Source organism: Ambystoma mexicanum, chromosome 4q (genome assembly GCF_040938575.1).
Source record: "Ambystoma mexicanum isolate Mex_15411 chromosome 4q, UKY_AmexF1_1, whole genome shotgun sequence".
NCBI lineage: Eukaryota > Metazoa > Chordata > Amphibia > Caudata > Ambystomatidae > Ambystoma > Ambystoma mexicanum.
In genome coordinates this window covers 443,764,829-443,790,231 of record NC_090928.1, presented here as the reverse complement: position 1 = coordinate 443,790,231, position 25,403 = coordinate 443,764,829, and the positions used below count along the sequence as shown (strand labels likewise).

The 25,403-nt window shown below is 42.2% G+C and overlaps 1 protein-coding gene across 4 annotated transcripts in view; it reads left to right on the top strand.

The window, feature by feature from the left end:
* LOC138467775 (uncharacterized) overlaps positions 1-25,403 on the top strand; it is a 700,943-nt gene that overhangs the window by 243,666 nt on the left and 431,874 nt on the right. For all 4 annotated transcript variants that reach the window (XM_069608016.1, XM_069608015.1, XM_069608014.1 and 1 more), the window contains exon 3: positions 9,299-9,376. In XM_069608016.1, coding sequence (XP_069464117.1) covers positions 9,299-9,376 — 78 coding nt within the window. The remainder of the gene's footprint in view (positions 1-9,298; positions 9,377-25,403) is intronic.

Here is a 25,403-nt window from a genome sequence, read left to right as displayed (position 1 = left end):
AATGTCCCTGATCGCCTCAATGGACGTGAACTTAGACCACCTGAAGGGTTTCATCATGGCGGGAGAAGACAACAGGCAGACCCTAAATGACTCTCTCAGGCAACAATTTCAGGAAGATTGGGTGCAAATGAAAAGAGAAATGTTTGATTACTTTGAGAATCAAGGACCAAGATCCACAAGACATTTAAGGAAAGGAAGCGAAGACACCCGAGAGCACGCCAAAAAACACATATGTGAAAACTCACACGTAAATCAAATAGCTGACGATGACTCAAAACAAGAAGACTCGGACACAATGGAGGAGATTATCAACATAATTGAAGCTGACAAGGCCACAACCAAAAAACAGCAAGGAAATTCTGTCACTAACATTAACACTACCGCCTTAGAAAACCCCTTCTCAGTGCCGACAAAGGGACTAAAAAAAAATCTAAAAGACAAGGAAGGTGTTGTAAACCCTAATTTCTCATTTGGTATATTCAATCAGGCAAAGACACTAACAATAAAATCAACTATTTCAGATTCTCAAAAAGAGACAAAGAAAGTGCTCAAAACAGATAAAACGAAAAAGACATCCGGGAGAGATGATCAAACTAAACAATCTACTAAAGAAGACGCACGCCCAAAAAAGTGGTAAGTGACTGGAAAGCTCGTCGTCCTAAAATCAAAGGAAATAGAACACACAAACATTGTAATACAGCCTAATCCTAGACAGAACTCGACGAGCTCTTGTTCAGACTGGAGCATGTATACCATAGAAGAGTGTGAATCTGAGATAACCTCAGCGTCAACTCTAAAAAGGAAAGCCGATAGCTCAAACGAGAAAAGGGAGAACTATGCGTCAAATAAAAAAAATGGAACACACGCCTTTATGAGCTCTCTGCGGACCTCTAATAAAAATCCACTAATCAACCCAAAATCTATCCATCAAGTCACGGCGGGCACCAGAAAAAAGGGGGAGAAGGAAAGGATTACCTAACTCCAACAAGAAATAAACCCAGAACAGATACGGTCAAAAGGGCTGAGGAGCCACATTCAAACCGCCCTCGCCTCAGGAACAAATCCACACCAAGTTGAAGAACTGAAAGGAATCATGAAAAAAACCAACATGAACCTAGAGAAAGGAAAAAGTATGAAAGTAGAATTAAGAATATTTACAGCGACTGTATCTTCAAACTAAACAGAAGGAAGGAAAGAGATGACGACCTAACTTTGAATAGGTCAGCCATATTAAAGATTTTTAGCAAAATCCCAGGCCTGAGACAGATTCAAAACACTGACCTATGGATGGTGGAACCATGTGGATCAGGGCAGAAAGACTGCTTGCTATTACACATCTCCTCAAAAGTCATCAAGCTTCTGCTTTCAAAAGAGATAGAGAGTCTAGAGGTCCTGGGATACGCACTGACAGAATTAAACCCAATCGAGGAACGAAAGCCGCTCAATCCAACTAATCGAACTAGTTCAGCAGGGGAACGCCTAACACAGCAAGAGAAACGGATGGGCACAGAGACAAGGGCCCTCCGGAAAACTAGAAATGCAACACAAACCGAGGATCAATCATAAAGCGGCAGTGACTCAGAATCATGCCGAGTGAGTCATAGAAAGCCAGCGACTCACCAATTTCCCGAAAATGAGCACAGTCAGTGGTCGGCAACAGAAAGAGAGGTCTCTTTCCCAGAGAAAAAACAGTATGAAAATCGTAAACCAGAAGGCCCCGGGGGGCAAAGGCGTACCATCCGACCATCAAGAACGTACTCAGACAAGAATCCAAGGACGCCTGAAAAAAGAAGAGGCAAATGTTCAATAAACTCACCAGCAAACTGGACATGGTCAAAGGCACGAAAAACATCAGACCACAAAGATTAGCCACCACATCCAAGGACAGCCAACGAAGATCTGTTTGCTAGCTAGCACAAACGTTGCTTCAAGGCAAACAAGAGCTCGATTAAACCTCACTATGGGGTGCTGGAACACCAGAGGCTTTTACCACCTAATGACGCAAAGCGACGTTAACCTGGGGGAATACGATCTGTTATGCCTACAGGAAACATCGATGACAAAGAAGCCTCAGCTGGATGGCTATGTACTGGCTTTTTTGGAGGCACAAAAGAGTGAAACGGGCGCCCAACATCTGGATAATTAATGGCCATTCACTCAGGCTGCGGCCTAAATCTACAGGAAGTAATTCATTCTTCACACTTGATCCAAGCGGCCATTTTAAACTGGACCCGCCCGGATGGGATTTTGAACAAGACACGGAAGGAGAACATCCTTGTAATCAACGCATAGCGGAATCCACAAGCGATTACAAACGAAGAATTTCTCAGAGAGATAGCCATGATATGGAACAACACGGTCGTAGACCATCAATGGAACCACGCCATAGTTAATGGTGACTTTAATGCTGCCTGTAAAGGCGTAGGAACTCTAGGAAGCTCTGGTCAAGTGGGCCAATTTAGCGATACAAGAGGCAATCTTCTGGAAACCTTCATGGCAGAAAGAGATATGCACAATCTATATTGGCTAAGGAAAAAGAGCAACCTAAAGATACCCACATGGCAAAGCGACAAACAACAGAAGACCATCGACCACATAAACGTATCAAAAGATCTGCTCAAGTGATTCCTACAGAGAAAACCGACCACAACATCTTAACAGCAACCTGGTCTGCTCCACAGAGACCGCAACGGTATGTCATGGCAAAAACTGATCTAGGAAGTGGAGGAACCCGCCTGAAACTTACGGTGGGGGCAATCCAAAAAATCCTAGAACAGTATACTCGACCAACAAGGAATAACTCCAGGAAGCAGACTACAGGAGAAGAAAAAGTCGATTATGCCCCCTTCCTCACAACCTACATTAAGCCATGCGGAAAGAGCAAAAGCTCGTCAATAGACTTCAAACACCTATATAACAGGGAAATAGTGAAGAGAAGACGAATAATCCGCCAGTTAAAAAGAGTGTAAAAAAGGGCACCAACCTAAGAAAACAAGAAAAGGTGGAAAGTGGCCCAACTAGATTACAGAAACTGGGTAATCCAACAGCGACATATCCTATATCAGCAAGACGCAGCAACAATGATGCACACACTAAATGGGAAAAAATCTAAGGATTTTTGGAACCTAATTAAAGGTGTAGAAAACAGCTCCAACAACAATCTACAAAACAATGTAGGAGAAACGCAATGGATAACGCATTTCTCTAATCTATATGCATGACCCATACCTTAGTCCATAAAACTCAGAGCAGAGAGAACAAATCTTTAAAACTATGGGACATTCCTAGCGACAAAGAATCCATTGTGTATAAGATCAAGAGACTTAACAACCCGAGGGCACCAGGCCCCGATGGTCTGACTAACCTAGAACTAAAAAAACATCCAGAACTATGGGCCAAACTCATCAGTAAGATGTTCGCAAACTGCAATGAAAAGCAGGCGGTAGCGCAATCTTGGACTAGAGCAAACGTAGTTCCGATATTGAAATGGGGATCACCAGAAAACCCAAACCAATACCGGCCCATCACCTTGCTTGATGTTATCGGAAAGGTATTTGCTTCATTGGCATTGGAAACCTTCCGAAATTGGCTGGGAGAGTGAACTACGTTGACCAATTTCTAACAGGTTTTATCAGGAATGCGGGAACTGCGGTAAACATCCTGACAATAAATTCAATCAAGTTCATGGCACTAGAATGAGGACCAACCGTATATATGGCCTTCATTGACCTGGTCCAAGCATTTGACCAGGTCAATAGGGAGTGACTCTGGGCTAAATTACAGGTGAGACACTGCCCAGCCGCAGTCCTGGAACCAATACAGGTGTTATACGATGGAACCTCAATGAGAGTACACCTCAGCCAAGATGGGTGTCTATCCGAGGAAATAAAGACGTACAGAGGCGTCAAGCAGGGCTGCCCATTGGCCCCCACCCTCTATAACGCCTATATCGCCCACTACGAAGACACGGAGGGAGGTACAAGAATATTCCCACCAACACTTGGTGGAGAGAAAATATCAAGACTCCTATATGCCGACGATATTATTCTTTTGGAACTCACACCAATTGGGCTGCAACATCAACTGGAGAACTTAGCGTCGTACTTGAAAATGAATGACTTACAACTAAATAAAACAAAAATCAAAATCATGCAGATGGGCGAGACCAAGAAAAAGAGAAAGAAGTTCATCTGGAAGTTAGATGGCTTGGCACTGGAAGAGGTCCCTAGCTTTAAATACCTGGGGATTATGCTGTGTAACCACACAAAAGAGTCAGTAATGCAAGACGTCTTATGAGACAAGCTTAAAACCTTGACATCACAAGCCAAAGCTATGTACCGGAAATACGGTCGCTATTCTCTCATCCCGGCTTTGAATTTTTTCAAGATGAAGGTAGAACCGGCACTACTCTATGGGGTTGACACCGCGATGCCATCTCTCCCAGACTTAATCTGGTTAAAAATGGAGAGCCATTTTTGGAGATCAACCCTAGGCAACAACACCAATGCCACTAATCAGGTGGGAGTTATGTCTTCCTTCACTCATAACATCGAAAGCCCGAGCCTCGCTAATGTTGTTTAGAAAATTGCTATGCCTGCAGAAACCTTAACCTCTGGACCTGATCAAGAACGAGCTGGATAACGAGTCCAACCAGATGTTAAGTGGATGGAAGAGGGAAAACCTCCAACTACCACACAAGTTGGATTGTTCAGAAGAACTGTTAATAACCAATCCAAATAAAGTGACTAAGAAACTGTACGAACTGGATTGGATCGAGACTCTGAACACAGCAAATAGTTATCTGCTGACAGCCTTGATCCCATCACCGGATATGAAAATACACGCAGTAAGAGGGTACCTAAGAAAATGTCCCGACAAACAATTGAGCAGATTGTTCCTGTGATTTCGGTTGAACCAATTAAGAACAAGGGAAATTCAGGCTCTAAGAAAGCAATCAGACACTAACACCTGCCGGTTTTGTCAAACGAATGACAAAGTAGAAACTACTCGGCACCTCCTGCTGGAATGTACCGCCCTAACGGATATTAGGATAAAATACTAAAATACTTAGCCAGAGCACTAACAAATTACTCAACTCTGAAGGAAAACGATCTATGGTCACTCCTGGCGAGTGGGGAAGACAGCAGATGCGTGATTGCCGTGACATTGTTTCTGAAACATTTGGATTTAAATGGTATAGACTTAACTGGTCAGGTAGTTTGACCCTAAGTCGTCATGAACATGGCTTCTAAAATAAGGGGCATAAGTGACGGAGAGACAAGGTAACAGAAGACAGGTTGTAAAAATAACGGAAATTTTGACACTGATGTCTAAAAAAGGAGGATTTTGCCAATGTATTTAAAAATCGCTATGTGATTAAATCAATAACAAACAAAAATAAAATGTATTTTATTCACAACCAGGGACTGTGCTAACCTTGACCATGACTCTTCAATGCCTGCCACTCGTCTTTCTTCGATCTTGCTTACCATCTTTCTTCTCGAGCCTTCATTCCCACCAATTGTTATTGTGAAGGGTGTTCTTGGGGATGATGTATCGGCATTCTTTGTATAAGAAGCCTCACCTTTCCGCTTTTGGTGGAATCATATTAGAAATTTCTTTGATGTTTATTCTTGGAAATGTAACCACCTTATGTATGAGACCTTTATCACCCTCTGTCCTACTCAAAATCTAAGCTGTTTCTGGAATTACCTCCATTAGGTCAAATCCTAAATGAAAGAAGTGCTCAAAGAATACGTATCCGGTTGGAAAGACTTGTGGACATGAATGATGCTTTTGTGTTGAACCGAGGGAATGTATTGAAATGCTCTATGCTATCCGCCAGCACCAGTAGGAGGCTCCAAAGGATTAAAGGGCCAGCTGCACAGATAATTGACCACAAGTTGCTCCACTGAAACGCTGAAACAAAATGCTCCATGTTTCCAGCTAGCACCAAACACTTTAAACCCTCACTTTGCCCATCAATGCCCACCTCTATAAGAACCCTTGGCGGAATTGTTCACAGTTTTTCCGCTTTGAGTACAACTTTAGGATAAAGCAAAAGACAACAGAAAAAAACGTCATGTACAGTGTACACTCTACAGCGAGCAGAGAGCTGCAAATAACTTCAGGAAACAGCATCCAACAGCCGGTTCACAGTCCCCGCTCACGACACATAAAATCCCAGACTTAAAGCGTCTACCCAGATCATCTGGCAAAGTCCCTGCCCATCATAGGTGCAAGCTTCCTTCCTGAAATTCTGTTTTTCCTCACTGAATGAAACACAATGCAATATAAAATAAAGTTTTGTTATTTATTTTAAAAGTTTTTTATCCAATGATATACCCATAACCGAATATCATAACCTCCACATGCTCAGTAGATTTTTCAGCCCTGATGATTTTGTTAATTTTATTTATTTATTTGGATGTTTTGATTGATGTATTCATTTATATGCAGGTGTAACAGTGTTCTTTTGGTTACAAAAGAACATTCAATATCAGAGAGACAGTTGGACATTTTGATAGAGAGAGATCAGAGGAGAGTTCAGGAAAAGAGAAGGAGATTTGAGTGTCGTCCCTGAAGAGTTGGTACAAGAACCCTTCTTAATTTCGGATTTAGGGCTAGCCCTGGACAACCTAAGATTGTTTCCACCAAAGCTCAATGGGTGGTGTGCGGGGCATTTGCTTTATGCTGATAAATTGGTCTTAATGGACCAAACACCCAATGGACTTCAGCGCCAATTAAACGTGTTGCAGGAATATGTAAAGAGGAACAGTCTCAGGATCAATATCCCCAAATCAAAACAATTTTATTCCTGGAACATGCGGTAGGGAGAAGGAGTTCTAGGCCGGTCTGGAAACTAAATGAGGAACGAGAAACAGTGACAGCTACCTTTGAGTATTTGGGCATGTTGGTGAACACCAGTTTAAACGATAGTCCCAGGACACCCCAACTAAAGCTGAAGGTCACACACCTGGCTTCGCAAGCACAGATAATTTTAAAGAGATTTGGGTGTTTTACAATGATCCCGGTGATTATGTTCTATAAGGCCAAGGTGATGGCCATAGCAACTTACAGAGTAGAGGTTTTTCTTGCAACAGACCATGCATGGTGGGCTGTGTTAGAGGTTCTGTTCTGGAGGAGAGTTTTGGACCTCCCTAGGAGCACATAGATGCCTGCAATCAGGTAAAAGCTGGGTCTCACCTCTTTATGTGCAATGATGGAGTGGAAGACTCTGTCCTTGTACAGGAAGTGCAGAATGTAGCAATGGAGCAGAATGGAGTAAGAGGGTTCAGGATTCTGACCTTAGATGCAAAAAGTGAACCTACCTTGAACAGTTGGAACTCGACATGCATTAAAATGTTGACAGAGTTGGGCACGACAGAAACCGAATTGGTGAGGAAACCACAGGCAATTAAATCGACTCGGTGAACACAATAACTGCAAGGGGGAGTATAAGAAATACCGTAACTGCAAAGTGAAATGTCAGCATGGGAACACTATTCCAAGATATCTGAGACTGTTTCGGTGCAATTCCATTCGATCAAAGTAATTGAGGTTTAGATTAAACCTGTATCCTACGAAGGAAATCCTGAGGAACATGAAACAATGGCAGGGGTCCAATTTGAATGTAGGTTTTGCAACAGGTTTGAAGTTGAGGTGTTGTTATACCACTTAACTTTGCGTTGTCAGGGGTTCACGCAGAAGAGAACCTTATATCTGGGCAAATGTTTTAACAGCCTGAGTTCGCCCTCCCTAGATGAATTTTGGAAGAACCAATTTAAAGGGCAGGATTTTAACATGCTGTATAAGTGTCAGGAGGGAGTACTGTGTATTGTGGACTGTGTTTTTGATTGTGTTTTTTAACAAAATGAGGGATATGTGATTTTTTTTTATGTGTGTTTTTCGGAATTGGTGAAAGGTTTATTGTAAGCCATAACACTAAGAAAATATTTAAAAGATTGTTGCGAGGAGGTGAAAGAAAGATGGAGTAGTGGGAGTTTCGAGTTGTGAGTTTTATACTAGGGATAGGAAAGGTGAAAGTTGCAGCAGCAGCAGGAGTATGCGTGAATACATTATACGTGAGTAAGCATAGTGTGGAGAGACAGTACAGTAATTAGGAAGCTTGGGCTACTCACAGGGGCAACAGGGAGAAAGGCAAAAGCAAAGATTCATAGGCTAAGAGGAAAAGAGGCTGGTCAATGGCTGGTCGTAACTTCAGTTTGAACTTGTTGGAGAAGAAAGACATACAACACATACTCACTTGATGTATTTGGCAGAGCACCAAATCCATGGTAAAGGTTTTCTTTTGTGAGGAGAATAACATCACAGTGATGTGCTTAAGAGTGATGAAGAAGAAACAACTTTTTAAGGGATGGAAAATTGGAATTATACTGACTGAGATCAAGATTACCTCACTGTGCTTAAGGAGTGAGCAGAAAATAGAATTCACTAGGCTCAAGGGGGGACACATGCATTTCTCATGGGAGCAGAAAATCAAAGTGAGTGGCATGAAAGTGGCACATGTGAATCTTTAATGAGGGAAAATAGTATAAGAATGCTTGGCTAGAGCATAACACATATTCGTGTGAGGGAGAAGAAAATAACAGTGTCTAGTCTCAGAGTGGCACACATGTATTTCTCCTGCAAGCAAATAACCCTCTTGGGAATGACACACTTGTTTTTAGTGGGAGTAACCATCCAATTGACTAGAGTCATCATGATGAACATTGTTTGATATCCAGAGCGCATAAAGGCACAATAAGAAGAATATTTCGAGCTAAATACTGAGGCTTTTGTTTTTTAAACAGTTCAATGACACTCAAGATGTTTTGTGAATGAAGAGAGAAACAACGTGAATGTTTTTCTATTGACACACATGATTTTCCAATGTCACCTGTTTAATACATCACTTTGTCTTGAGAGTGTCATAAAATTCTGCAGAACAACTATTTAAATACTGTATTTATTTCAGTTTTGTATTTATTGATACTCTGGTTTCAACTCCTCTCAAGCATAAAGTAAAGATGAATCTTTGCTATTTGGAAAAACAATTACAATAAAATTGTAAAACACCACCCGAAGAATATAAATATGTTGGTATGAATCCATTCAATTCAATTTCTAGTTACGATGTTAGGAGTCTGATGTATTCAAATTACTTCTCCTTCAGGATGTGCCTAACAAAGGGATAGCCTTGATTACATTCAATAAATGTAATTCTCAATATTTTAATTTCCGACATGTTTTTAATTAAAGAATTTTTAACTATTGAAATGTTTTAACTCTTTTGCAGAGGCATTGTGGTGAGTGGTGGGATTGATCCAACAATGAAGACAGAAGAATTGAGTGGAAAGGAAATGTTAGGTGAAGGGTAAGAAATAAACACTTTACTATTGGCTGTCATCTGAATAACACAATACAGATCCATCATTAAAGTAAAACCAATTACTAAGCAATTCTATTTATTGATGGCTACATTTGAGTGGAGCACAGTAAACTTATTTAGAGAAAATGCACCTTGAGGGTTCAACAAGACCCACAAATCTCAAATGTAAAGTGTGTAAAGATCATTTGGCAAGGTCCCTGCCAATGAAAGTGCAAGCTTCTTTCCTTAAATTCTATTTCTTCTTACAGAAAAGAACCTATGGCAATACTTATTATAGGTTTGTGAAGATTTGTGTTTCAAAGTTATTTGCTATTGAGGATTCAATTACCAAAATATGATGCGCTTGCAGTCTTTTTTTGGTTTACCTGACCAGTTAAGTCCATTTGATGTGTTCCCCCAGTTTACCTGTAACTTCCATCAGGTAGGAGTCGAGTGAACATTTAGATCCTTTAGATGGAGCAGGATTAGTTTTCCTTGTTTTTTTCCCCAATAGAGTGTGCTGCATATGCCTGACTTTTCTTTTACCCATAATAAATTAATTAAACTATTAATTAAATTGTATTTATGAGACACTAAAATATGAGTAGATTATTTCATATTAGTTCATTAATGAAACATTGGATATTCAATACAACACAATAAATACCACAAAACGCTAAAGATGATGATCACAAATAAATAAAAAAAAGAATACAGATACAAAAGCTCAGCAACTTTTCACAAGGTTCAAATGGAGTTAATTTAAAATTCAGTCACTGTAGCTGTGCTCACGTTCATAGGCCACTCAGAGAACAGATGGCCAGACATGTGCAAATAATGTTGATAATAGCATCCTTGACTTTTAACATCAAAACAACTAGACAGATATCTAGATGGCATCGGAATTGCTGCAGTCCATAAAAGGCTGATGCAGAATGCAAGGTCACTAACCAGCTGTATGTCGCATGAATTTGCTGGCTGGCAGACAGGCAAAAACAGAGCGAACAACGTTGTATATTATTATCATCTGACAATAAAAACGCATGGAAGACTCTTGAAAAAACCTATAAGGACTCAATCATAGAAACAAAAAAGAACTTCTCCAACCAACAATTTGTAGAAGCAAATAAAAAACCCAAAATGCTGTTTGAGATATTAAAGCTTCTCGAAAAGCCCAAAGCCCTATTGACACTGTTCACACGCACAAATATAGATTGTACTCAAATACAGAATGCCTTCAATGAAAAAATACTCAAAGCAAGGGACAAAATCCAATCACAGATTGCTGCATGTCCTAACCCACCAAGCACATCCCCCAGGGATCCCTGCCTCCTTGCCCCCTACCTCAAGTACACTCACACAAAGGCAACCTCCTTTTGTGTTACGCAGGTATCTAACTCGGACCTGCTGCCCATCCTAGGTACTATGCACCCAACAACCGGACCATACAATGTAATTCCCCAAAAAATAATTCTGGATAACAAGGATATTTTCGCCCTTTTTCGACATGATTTATCAATGCCTCTTTCTGGACTCATGTAGTTCCTGATGGCATCAAAAATGTCACAGGGACTCCCCTCCTGAAAAAGCTAGCATTGGACCCCAATGACGCAGCCAATTTAAGACCTATCATGAACTGCAAATTTTTCTTGAAAAACCTAGATTAAGTAGCTACATTGAATCTATGAATATCCTGCACCCAAGGCAGTCTGGCTTTCGCCCTGCCTATAGCACAGAGACAGCCCTCATAGATCTCCAGAGCCAGATGTTAAGTATTATGGACCAGGGTAAGTCCGGCCTCCTGGTATTATTGGACCTGTCAGCCGCGTTCGATTTACTAGATCACGAACGACTCCTTCATAAAGGACATCTGCCATTTCTCTGATTTAGCTTGCAAATGGATGCACTGCTTCCTGACTGAAAGACAGTCGAAAGTCTGCTGGGGTAATGCCACATTGTCTCCCCCTGTGGGCTGCCAGAAGGAGCAGGTATTTCCCCTATTTTGTTTAACCTCTACATCTTATCTCTATGTAGCCTCCTAAAACAATCTGGAGTTTTTTGGACCAACTACGCAGGCGACACCCAACTGGTCCTAGAGTTTTCGGGGGACTATGCCTCAGACAGCTTACTCCTCCAAAACATCTATAATCAAGTAGACACCTGGATGGCGGACAATTGGATGTGCCTCAACTGAACTCCTTAGCTTTGGCTCCTCCCAAGCCAGGGCCAAACTCCCTAACTGCTGCAGTTCCTTCTCCATCCAGGACTGTAGCACCTTAGTGAAGAAGAAAATCAAAACTCTTGGTGTACAAACCGACTGCATATTGTGTGCAGAATTCCATGTGAACCTAGTTGCCAAAAACTGCTTCTACCATTTAAAGTTACTTAGGTACATTTGCCTATATCTTATCAAGGGCAACTCAGCTACTATCGCCCGGACAACTATTCTATCAAGACTAGACTATTGTAATGCACTTCTAGTACGGGCCAATAAAAAAAGTACCCAGCGTCTCCAAACCATTCAAAATGACAGATCATCAAAAAGGTCCCAAGAAGATGACATATCTCAAACCACCAGCAGGAATTACACTGGGAACCGGTCGCGGCCGGATGTAAATTCAAAGCGGCGACCCTACTTCATAAATGTCTGTATGGGAAATCTCCCAGCTACCTGAAGTCATGGTATAAATCCCTACCTTCGTTAAGATCAACGAACACCAGTCTTGTTGCTCGTCCATCTTTCAAGAAATCAAAAGGGCTGGGCAGATCATTTGCTAACTACTCCTCTAGAATTTTGAATAGTCTCCCTATATCCTTGTGATCATACTCAAACATGAGTACGTTTAAGAAAGCACTGAAAAGCTTCCTCTTTGCCTAGACTAATCTGACCTGCTCCCATCTGACATTGGCCTGTTCTTATCTGTTGTCCTCTGTGTTTGTGTGAGTCACCTCCCATCTTCGCTAACACAGCCTAAGAAAGTGCAGGGTTAAAGTCAGTGGGGTTTGGTGAAAGCAATGCGTCTCTTGGAAAGCTTGTTAGCGTGATTCCCTAAGCATCGAACCAAGTTACCTGTGTACCATGCACCAAACACAGAATGGCAGAGAAGGTCAGTCCCATAAAAAAAAAAAAAATTGGTGTAAACTTTTCGCTTATGTCAAACAGAAAAATAAAATAATATACACATTTCTTCAACATTATCATATTACATTTCCAAGCAATAAATAAGACAAAAACAATTAAAAAATCACTAATATATAAAACTTCAAACATAACATAGCCGTATCACCAGAATGTAAAAAAACAGAATAACGATAAATATATTCCTGGTGGTAGGAAAGAAGCAATTCACGTAAATAACCCCTTTTCGCGTATCTCTCGTAAAGTACGCTTTCTCCTTTCCTCGTGTCACATTAAGTACTTGCTTAAAACAATCTGATGTTTCCAAGGATTTAAACACATCATCAAAGAACTTGATCAAAGATATGACCATTGTCACTCTCTCCCCACACATAGAGTGTCCACCAGTCATCATATGTAATTGAATCAAGTTCTTTGAAGAATGTCCCAAGGTAGCACTTTCTTTTATCGGTTAGACCTGTACAGAACAGAAAAAGATGCTGCAATGTTTCCCTGCTGTTCGCATTACTACAAAACCTACAGGACAGGTCTGTTCCCCTCCATTGCTTCCTTGAAATTAAAATGTCTTTAGTAGGGTATAAGTTGAGGCAAAACCGTAAAAATTTAGATCTATACTAGCTACCTGGGAATTTTGTTAAGTATTTCGGCAAAGAGTTATAAGAACGGCATTCACCACAGGATTTTTGATAGAACCTAATTTGCAGTTTTTGTTCCAATGTTTCAGACCAATCCTTTCTCTGCAGTTTAATTTTTACTACCACCGGATTGGAAAGTAACATTTCCTCAGTTGTATCAAGATTAGCTATTATCTCACAGCATGCCATTGTCCACATTTTGAGAATCGTTTTGCTGTGCTTAATCAAAGCTTCCTTCATCAATTGAAATCCTCTTTTTGGATTCTTAGCTATACGTTTACGATATAGTGAAATAGATTTCCATGTCACCATTACATACAGTGAGATCAGACCTAGCTCGTGTCTCACTACCTGTATGGGGATCCCTTTAGGCAACTTGATAACTTTGCTTCAAAAGAGACCCTCCAAAACTGGCCATAGATTCTATGGGCAAGCAAAATAAATGTATGTACCATATGCCAGTATGGATACCACCTTTAGGTGGTAAAAGGTCACTAATGGGATTAGTGTGAATCAGTATGATTGAGCCCTGTGAAGCCTGATTTTTAGCTTTGACCCTCAGTTGGTCCACCCTGGCTGCATCGTTCTGGCATACACAAGTGAGAGAACTACTCCACTTTACCCAGGGGCTCCCAATTTAGGCACCAGGCTATGGTTTGCCCTTCTGCCAACGGATGAATGAGATATTAAGATTCTTGATTTGGCAACGTTTGTCCTTAGTTTGTTACCAGCTGCATATGTCTGCAGAGCATCCAATTGGTGTTGCAGCCCAATTGGCGTCTGATTAAGAAGGACAAGGTCATCCGCATATAGAAGGTGACCCACAGCCCTTCCATTTTGTCTTGGAGGGAAACCTCTGTCCCCACTCAAGATGTCCATTAAATCTGATATAAACAAGTTGAATAGGGCCGGAGGCAAAGGGGATCCTGGTTTCAGAACCCTCCTAGTCTCCACCCGTCTAGAAAGCCACCCAGCCACATCCAATCTTACCCTCAGAGATGTGTCTGAATACAGGGCTTTAATTGCCTGCACCAAGTCAGATGGACAACCCCATCTCATCAATTTAGCCCATAGGAGTTCCCTTTCTACTGAGTCAAATGCCTATTCTAGGTTGATGAATGCAAGGTATGTTTTCCCTTGTTTGTGATAATACAAGACTTCAGTATGTTTAATAGGAAAACATTCAGGCTTGTACACACTTCTATAATGAAACCTCATTGATATATGTTGTAGCGTCCATATCTAGAGTCCCAATTAGACAATCTCTCCTAAAGCAGGGAAGCAAACAGCTTTCCCACCACATCAAGACAGGTGATAGGGCTATAGTTCTTAGAATCCTCCCTATGCCCTTCTTGAAGATTGGGAACACAATCCATAACAATGGGATGTTTTTCAATTTTGCGATCTGACCAAACAGAATCTAGAGAAATTCGGCCCATAAGTCAGGATCTTCCGTTACCATTATATTTGTTAACACATCAGGGCTCGGGGCTCTTGATTTATTAGCCCTGCTTATCATGGTGATGATATCCACTTTCTCATGATCCATTTGCCTGTTCGCTCACACCACACCACACTCCCCAACCCTTACAAGGCTTCTGTCCAGAGTGGCAAACAAGATAGGAAAGTGCTTCACCCAGGTCTCCTCTCAGACATCATATAGCTGTAAAGCCTGTTGAGAGGTTCCTGCAAAGTGAATGAATTGCCAAATTTCACTAGTTTCCTTTTTGCAAATTTTTAGCAACATATTCTTTGCATCTTTTTGGTACATCTTTACCTTATGGAACCTAACCCAGTTTTCATAAGTTTGTCATCGCCTCTTCAAGAGGCAAGGCATCTCCAGGCCATATTTCATTTTGATCATTTTCAAATCAGCTCTCAGTTCTCTTTTAGTTACGACAAGGTCGTTATCCTAAGTATACTTATGGGTGAAGTCCTTCCTACTACCTATGTTAGCAGACCAAATGAACTCCACCAAGAGTGGTGCATATTGAATGGCACTAAGATGGTCAGAGCCAGTGGGCACCTTTATACCTGCCACATGTTTTTGCTGTAACAGGATTATCTTTGAGGAATTCATCCTCAAACATATACGTCCTTGCGTGATTTCAACCATTGTAGCGTACATTTCCCTTGGTCTGGTATTCATAGAAAAGCAGGTAATTTTGAAAATATTATGGTCGCTACTAGTTGATTAAATCATTTAAAGTTTAGAAACCCATGGAAGGAAGTTGCCATTCACAAAGACATAGTCAATTATCGCAGTCTGGTTACCTCGCTTCCGGATGTGGCATCCCGCGATATCCCCTGTTACTTGCCTGTTTAAAAGATGAACATTTCTATGGCCTAATTCTCATCAGGCACCCCTCTTTTCAGCTAGGATGATTGTACAGATGTTCTCCCTTCTTAACGCGTGTTTATCCGTCAAACATGACATGTTTAAATCACCAAAAGGTGTGATTTTGGGGTCGCACAATGGTTCACCACATTTATCCAGTGTGTCAATGATCACATCCATGAAATATTGATCATTCCGATGGGGTTCCAATATAAGTTACAAGTTATGAGCCATACACCATCCCTAGACTCTCTAGCGTTCCTCCAAACCACCAACACCTGAATATATGATTTTAGATAACAATTTGACACCATTTCCATTCCCAACCCACTACTCAATGCTATCAATACACCTGAAGATGGCCTTCCCTTCACACCTTTTGTCGCTGAATGAAGGTAAATTGAATGACCATAAAGCACTAGAGGAACATGTAACCAAGTCTCCTGGAGACACAGTATGTCCCAAGTCTCAAATGGAAGTTCTCTCACAAACAAATGTTTAAAACCTCTTGTGTTCCAAGAGCCCAAGGCCAATTCCTCCTGGTTGAATTATTTAGGGAATCCTAAGGAAACAAGTGAAAGCATTGACATCACGGTTCATTCAAACCTGGAAATAGAAGCAGCTAGTGGAGAGGGGGAACGAAAAGGTCTAACAAGTGACCCAAGCCCACTTAACGAAAACCGTACTGCAAAAACGTGTAACAACAAAGCTGTACCCACAGAGGGCATAATTATGGAGGCATTCCACGAAGAGATGGTAAAAACCCCAACAAAACATCAGCAGCATCAGGGCATAACTACAAGTGGAAACAAAAATACAAAGGGTTCGCCACTTAGATCAGAGTTGAAGGATCTCCAAGCAGAGGCGTTGCTAGGGGGGGCTAAGGGGGCTATAGCCCCTGGTCTTTTGGTTGTAGCCCCGGATAGAATCTCAGGAACTACAACCAAAAGGCTAGCTAGCCCCCAGTCCCAACAGTTACGACATTAGCATAGCCCGGGGTCTTTTCCAGACCTAGCAACACCCCTGTCTACAAGAATGTGGCTCACAGCAGAGAGAGGAACTTGTAGTAACAACCCTTGAAATAGCCTCACCGCCTCAGGAAAACAATGACTTACCTATGGGTACGACAAGAAAACACAATATCTTTGTAAAAGGAAGACGCTTCACTATGGGAAAGCTTACTAGAGCCCATGTGGGGAGGGCCAAAACAACAACCATCAACAACAAAAGAAATGGGACCTAAATCCAGACCTCAACACACTATCATGGTGGAATCAGTAGAAAAATTCTTTAAGAAGCGCCACGGCCTGCAAGATATTACCTTGGTCGAAATATCGGACAGCGACATGCTGGAGAGTATACTCTCAACAGAGGTCAGAAATGAAACCTCTAGAAACGGAATCTAAGAACAACGTTCACTACAACCACCGAACAACAGCTTAGGGAAAACAGATTCACCTCTTAGAAGGCATTTTAAGAAACCTTATTTTCCCTCTATAAACCACCACCAGAACTTGAGCTCAAGGAACCTTCACACTCAATAAATAACCTCACATTGCGCGAGCAGAGAACCAAACCAGGATCAACTAGACACACCACAAAACCTAAGTACAGAGGAAAGGGAGATTAGTTTAGGCTGGACAAGACCACATATAATTTCCAGATTCAGCAGAAACTGTGTAAATTCAGAAGGAGGTAAAGTTGCACCAACAAATCCATCAGTGGCCACACAAGAGGAAGTCCAACCAAACTCTCTGGAGAGGATCTCAAATTCGATAAACAGGAAAGAATATATACCAGCTCGCTCACACCTCCCTTCACCTACTACACCCATTCCGCCACAACACCTAAGTGAATTACATCAGCAAGGATCAAGAGAGTCGCCACAGAAGAAGCCAGATCTGATGTCCAGAATGGCAACCATGACCATCGCCCTTGCCCCATTTAGTAAATTGTACGAGACTCTCAACGATACAACGCGTGATCAAATGTCCCTGATCGCCTCAATGGACACGAAATTAGACCACCTGAAGGGTTTCATCATGGCGGGCGAAGGCAACAGAGAGACCCTAAACGACTCTCTCAGGCAACAATTTCAGGAAGATTGGGTGCAAATGAAAAGAGAAATGTTTGATTACTTTGAGAATCAAGGACCAAGATCCACAAGACATCTAAGGAAAGGAAGCGAAGACACCCGAGAGCATGCCAAAAACAACATACGTGAAAACTCACACGTAAATCAAATAGCTGACGATGACTCAAAACAAGAAGACTCAGACCCAATGGAGGAGATTATCAACATAATTGAAGCTGACAAGGCCACAACCAAAAAACAGCAAGGAAATTCTGTCACTAACATTAACACTACCGCCTTAGAAAACCCCTTCTCAGTGCCAACAAAGGGACTAAAAAAAAATATGAAAGACAAGGAAGGTGTTGTAAACCCTCATTTCTCATTTGGCATATTCAATCAGGCAAAGACGCTAACAATAAAATCAACTATTTCAGATTCTCAAAAAGAGACCAAGAAAGTGCTCAAAACAGATAAAACGAAAAAGACATCCGGGAGAGATAATCAAACTAAACAATCTACTAAAGAAGACGCACGCCCAAAAAAGGGGCAAGTGACTGGAAAGCTTGTTGCCCTAAAATCAAAGGAAATAGAACACACAAACATTGTAATACAGCCTAATCCTAGACAGAACTCGACGAGCTCTTGTTCAGACTGGAGTATGTATACAATAGAAGAGTGTGAATCTGAGATAACCTCAGCGTCAACTCTAAAAAGGAAAGCCGATAGCTCAAACGAGAAAAGGGAGAACTATGCGTCAAATAAAAAAAATGGAACACACGCCTTTATGAGCTCTCTGCGGACCTCTAATAAAAATCCACTAATCAACCCAAAATCTATCCATCAAGTCACGGCGGGCACCAGAAAAAAGGGGGAGAAGGAAAGGATTACCTAACTCCAACAAGAAATAAACCCATAACAGATACGGCCAAAAGGGCAGAGGAGCCACATTCAAACCGCCCTCGCCTCAGGAACAAATGCACACCAAGTTGAAGAACTGAAAGGAATCATGAAAAAAACCAACATGAACCTAGAGAAAGGAAAAAGTATGAAATTAGAAGTAAGAATATTTACAGCGACTGTATCTTCAAACTAAACAGAAGGAAGGAAAGAGATGATGACCTAACTTTGAATAGGTCAGCCATATTAAAGATTTTTAGCAAAATCCCAGGCCTGAGACAGATTCAAAACGCTGACCTATGAATGGTGGAACCATGTTGATCAGGGCGTAAAGACTGCTTGCTATTACACATCTCCTCAAAAGTCATCAAGCTTCTGCTTTCAAAAGAGGTAGAGAGTCTAGAGGTCCTGGGATACGCACTGACAGAATTAAACCCAATCAAGGAACGAAAACCACTCAATCCAACTAATCGAACTAGTTCAGCAGGGGAACGCCTAACACAGCAAGAGGAACGGATGGGCACAGAGACAAGGGCCCTCCGGAAAACTAGAAATGCAACACAAACCGAGGATCAATCATAAAGCGACAGTGACTCAGAATCATGCCGAGTGAGTCATAGAAAGCCAGCGACTCACCAATTTCCCAAAAATGAGCACAGTCGGTGGTCAGCGACAGAAAGGGAGGTCTCTTTCCCAGAGACAAAACGGGATGGAAATCGTAAACCGGAAGGCGCCGGGGGGCAAAGGCGTACCATCCGGCCATCAAGAACGTACTCAGACAAGAATCCAAGGACGCCTGAAAAAAGAAGAGGCAAATGTTCAATAAACTCACCTGCAAACTGGACATGGTCAAAGGCATGAAAAACATCAGACCACAAAGATTAGCACCACATCCAAGGACAGCCAACGAAGATCTGTTTGCTAGCACAAACCTTGCTACAAGGCAAACAAGAGCTCGATTAAACCTCACTATGGAGTGCTGGAACACCAGAGGCTTTTACCACCTAATGCGGGAAAGCGACATTAACCTGGGGGAATGCGATCTGTTATGCCTACAGGAAACGTGGATGACAAAGAAGCCTCAGCTGGATGGCTATGTAGTGGTTTTTTTTAGGCACAAAAGGGTGAAACGGGCGCCCAACATCTGGATTACTAATGGCCATTCGCTCAGGCTGCGGCCTAAATCTACAGGAAGTAATCCATTCTTCACACCTGATCCAAGCAGCCATTTTAAACTGGACCCGCCCGGATGGGATTTTGAACAAGACACAGAAGGAGAAAATTCTTGTAATCAACGCATACCGTAATCCAGAAGCGATTACAAACAAAGAATTTCTCAGAGAGATAGCCAGGATACGGGACAACACAGTCGTAGACCATCAATGGAACCACGCCATAGTTAATGGTGACTTTAATGCTGCCTGTAAAGGCGTAGGAACTCTAGGAAGCTGTGGTCAAGTGGGCCAACATAGCGATACAAGAGGCAATCTTCTGGAAACCTTCATGGCAGAAAGAGATGTGCACAATCTATATTGGCTAAGGAAAAAGAGCAACCTAAAGATACCCACATGGCAAAGAGACAAACAACAGAAGACCATCGACCACATATACGTATCAAAAGATCTGCTGACGTGTATGGAGGCTGCTCAAGTGATTCCTACAGAGAGAACCGACCACAACATCTTAACAGCAACCTGGTCTGCTCCGCAGAGACCGCAACCGTATGCCATGGCAAAAACTGATCTAGGAAGTGGAGGAACCCGTCTGAAACCTACGGTGGGGGCAATCCAAAAAATCCTAGAACAGTATACTCGACCAACAAGGAATAACTCCAGGAAGCAGACTACAGGAGAAGAAAAAGTCGATTATGCCCCCTTGCTCACAACCTACATTAAGCCATGCGGAAAGAGCAAAAGCTTGTCAATAGTCTTCAAACACCTATATAACATGGAAATAGTGAAGAGAAGACGAATAATCCGTCAGTTAAAAAGAGTGTAAAAAAGGGCACCAACCGAAGAAAACACAAAAAGGCGGAAAGTGGCCCAACTAGATTACAGAAACTGGGTAATCCAACAGCGACATATCCTATATCAGCAAGACGCAGCAACAATGATGCGGACACTAAATGGGAATAAATCTAAGGATTTTTGGAACCTAATTAAAGGTGTAGAAAACAGCTCCAACAACAATCTACAAAACAATGTAGGAGAAATGCAATGGATAACGCATTTCTCTAATCTATATGCATGACCCATACCTTTAACAGCTAAAATAGTCCATAAAACTCAGAGCAGAGAGAACAAATCTTTAAAACTATGGGACATTCCTAGTGACAAAGAATCCATTGTGTATAAGATCAAGAGACTTAACAACTCGAGGGCACCAGGCCCCGATGGTTTGACTAACCTAGAACAAAAAAAAAACACCGGAACTATGGGCCAAACTCATCAGTCAGATCTTCGCAAACTGCAATGAAAAGCAGGCGCTAGCGCAATCTTGGACTAGAGCAAACATAGTTCCGATATTTCAACGGGGATCACCAGAAAACCAAAACCAAAACCAGCCCATCGCCTTGCTTGATGTTATCGGAAAGGTATTTACTTCATTGGCATTGGAAACCTTCCGAAATTGGCTTGGGAGAATGAACTACGTTGACCAATTTCTAACAGGATTTATCAGGAATGCGGGAACTGCAGTAAACATCCTGACAATAAATTCAATCAGGTTCATGGCACTAGAAAGAGGACCAACCGTATATATGGCCTTCATTGACCTGGTCCAAGCATTTGACCAGGCCAATAGGGAGCGACTCTGGGCTAAATTACATGCGAGACACTGCCCAGGCGCAGTCCTGGAACCAATAAAGGCATTATACGATGGAACCTCAATGAGAGTACGCCTCAACCAAGATGGGTGTATATCCGAGGAAATAAAGACATACAGAGGCGTCAAGCAGGGCTGCCCGTTGTCCCCCATGCTCTATAATGCCTATATCGCCGACTACAAAGACATGGAGGGAGGTACAAGAATATTCCCACCAACACTTGGTGGAGAGAAAATATCAAGACTCCTATATGCCAACAATATTATTCTTTTGGACCTCACACCAATTGGGCTGCAACATCAACTGGAGAACTTAGCGTCCTACTTGAAAATTAATGACTTACAACTAAATAAAACAAAAATCAAAATCATGCAGATGGGCGAGACCAAGAAAAAGAGAAAGAAGTTCATCTGGAAGTTAGATGGCTTGGCACTGGAAGAGGTCCCTAGCTTTAAATACCTGGGGATTATGCTGTGTAACCACCCAAAAGAGTCAGTAATGCAAGACGTCTTATGGGACAGGCTTAAAGCCGTGACATCACAAGCCAAAGCTATGGACCGGAAATACGGTCGCTATTCTCTCATCCCGGCTCTGAATTTTATCAAGATGAAGGTAGTACCGGCACTACTCTATGGGGTTGACGCAATGCCATCTCTCCCAGACTTAATCTGGTTAAAAATGGAGAGCCATTTTTGGAGATCAACCCTAGGCCTAGCAAAAACAACACCAATGCCACTAATCAGGTGGGAGTTATGTCTTCTTTCACTCATAAAATCGAAAGCCCAAGCCTCACTAATGTTGTTTAGAAAATTGCAATGCCCGCAGAAACTTAAACCTCTGGACCTGATCAAGAAAGAGCTGGATAACGAGTCCAACCAGATGTTAAGTGGATGGAAGAGGGAAAACCTCCAACTAACACACAAGTTGGATTGTTCAGAAGAACTGTTAATAACCAATCCAAATAAAGTGACTAAGAAACTGTACGAACTGGATTGGATCGAGACTCTGAACACAGCAAATAGTTATCTGCTGACAGCCTTGATCCCATCACCTGCTATGAAAATACACGCAGTAAGAGGGTACCTAAGAAAATGTCCCGACAAACTATCGAGCAGATTGTTCCTGAGATTTCGGTTGAACCAATTAAGAACAAGGGAAATTCAGGCTCTAAGAAAGCAATCAGACACTAACACCTGCCGGTTTTGTCAAACGAATGACAAAGTAGAAACTACTCGGCACCTCCTGCTGGAATATACCGCCCTAACGGATATTAGGTTAAAATACTTAGCCAGAGCACTAACAAATTACTCAACTCTGAAGGAAAACGATCTATGGCACTCCTGGTGAGTGGGGAAGACAGCAGATGCGTGATTGTCGTGACCTTGTTTCTGAAACATTTGGATTTAAATGGTATAGACATAACTGGTCAGGTATTTTGACCCTACGTCGTCATGAACATGGCTTCTAAAATAAGGGGCACAAGTGACGGAGAGACAAGGTAACAGAAGACAGGTTGTTAAAATAACGGAAATTCTGACACTGATGTCTAGAAAAGGAGGATTTACCAATTGTCATGATCTCTGCTTCCAAAAGGTCAGGGTTTTCCCAACTCCCTTGGAAGCAGATCCATAACCCAGGTTCCGAGTGCCAACCAATCCCAATTGGGACCTTTTGGACCCAGTCCTGGCGCCAGTGGCACCAGGCTCATAAATATGCCCAGTCCCAGCGCTGGAAGCGCCGGGCTCATAATGCTTGGGTGGACTTACCTGCAGCAGACCATGCTGCTTACTTGCCTGCCAGTTGAGTCTCTGATCCTCTTCTGTTTGGAACTACTTTTCCTGTTGGGTGGGGCAGGAGCCACTCCCTAGATTCAGAACACTGGAACTCTTCTGGAAAGCAGGAACTCTTTTCTTACCTAGGCGTGGCTGTGGAAGGAGGCACCTAAGCACTACAGGAGGCTATTTAAACCACACCCGATGGATGAATCTTGCTTTGCGTTATTCTGCATCCTCAGCAGCAGAACGCTCATCGTGTCTTCTGCATCTGATCCTGGGCCTAAGGAAAAAGGCTTACCATTCTGAATCCAGTCTTCAGCAACACCTATAAAGACAAGAAAGAACAGGTTAGCATTACGGTCTTCAGTGACAGCTCTTCACTTACCTGGTCCATCGGCTGTCACCAACGCCTCGCGCTGCATTCCGGCATCTGAAAGACAAAGGCTTACCTACTCTTCGTGCGCTCCGGAGGTCTTCACACTGCATTCCGGCATCTGAAAGACAAAAGCTTACCAACTCTTCGCACGCTCCGGAGGCCTTCGGCGCTGCATCCCGCATCTGAAAGACAAAACAAGGTGCGTTTAAAGACATTGGGGAACTTTAATACTCACGTGCCATTACTCCTTTCCACATCTAACCCAGTGGGTATTCCGGCACCCTGCAGCCGCCCCGAACTTGTACCTGCAAAATAAAAAGACAGTTAGAGCGCATCGTGAAGCAGGCAACAAGCGCTTACTTACGTGCTTCCAGGCGCTTCTATTCATCACACGGGCTCCATCTTCAACTCACTTCAGCCCGCCATCCGCCATCGCCGGAACCCTGCAAAACAAGAGACATCATTACTAAAGACTTTAAAGACATTAGAATTACTCGAAACTTACCGTTCGTGCAGTAAACGACGGACAGCAGTTCTCTGAAGTCAAGAGGCCTGCTCCCCTTATCCAGTGAAGAAACTGGTTACAGCACCCTGCCTCGAGGCAGATGGAGAGCACGGCGTTCACTTACCTAAGGTGAGAGCGTTAACCTTTGGGGTTCTACAGGAGAAGAGAAAGGGAAGAAGAGAGAGACATTCAATAACCCAGTTCATTAATCCCACATTTTCTATCTGCAGACATCTTACCCTTCGAGCCAGACATACAGTGCACAGAGGTCCAGCCCAAAGAGCCAGCCGTGTGTTACACATCACCTTTGAAGATACGGTATACGCCCAGTCAAGACCGGCGCCTCTACGGGAATCAGGTGAGCGTTACACCAATGTCTTGTAAAAATTGCTATGTGAGTAAATCAATAACAAACAAAAAAAATGTATTTTATTCACAACCAGGGACTGTGCTAACCATGACCATGACTCTTCAATGCCTGCCACTCGTCTTTCTTCGATCTTGCTTACCATCTTTCTTCTCGAGCCTTCATTCCGACCAATTGTTATTGTGAAGGGTGTTCTTGGGTATGATGTATCGGCATTCTTTGTATAAGAAGCCTCACCTTTCCGCTTTTGGTGGAATCATATTAGAACTTTCTTTGATGTTTATTTTTGGAAATGTAACCACCTTATGAATGAGACCTTTATCACCCTCTGTCCTACTCAAAATCTAAGCTGTTTCTGGAAGTACCTCCATTAGGTAAAATCCTAAAGGAAAGAAGTGCTCAAAGAATACGTATCCGGTTGGAAAGACTTGTGGACATGAATGATGCTTTTGTGTTGAACCGAGGGAATGTATTGAAATGCTCTGTGCTATCCGCCAGCACCAGTAGGAGGCTCCAAAGGATTAAAGGGCCAGCTGCACAGATAATTGACCACAAGTTGCTCCACTGAAACAAAATGCTCCATGCTTCCAGCTAGCACCAAACACTTTACACCCTCACTTCGCCCATCAAAGCCCACCTCTATAAGAACCCTTGGCGGAATTGTTCACAGTTTTTCTGCTTTGAGTACAACTTTAGGATAAAGCAAAAGACAACAGAAAAAAAACGTCAGGTACAGTGTACACTCTACAGCGAGCAGAGAGCTGCAAATAACTTCAGGAAACAGCACCCAACAGCCTGTTCACAGTCCCCGCTCACGACCCATAAAATCCCAGACTCAAAGCGTCTACCCAGATCATCTGGCAAAGTCCCTGCCCATCATAGGTGCAAGCTTCCTTCCTGAAATTCTGTTTTTCCTCACTGAATGAAACACAATGCAACATAAAATAAAGTTTTGTTGTTTATTTTAAAAGATTTTTATCCAACGATATACCCATAACTGAATATAATAACCTCCACATGCTCAGTAGATTTTACAGCCCTGATGATTTTGATAATTTTATTTATTTATGTATTCATTTATTCATTTATATGCAGGAGGAACA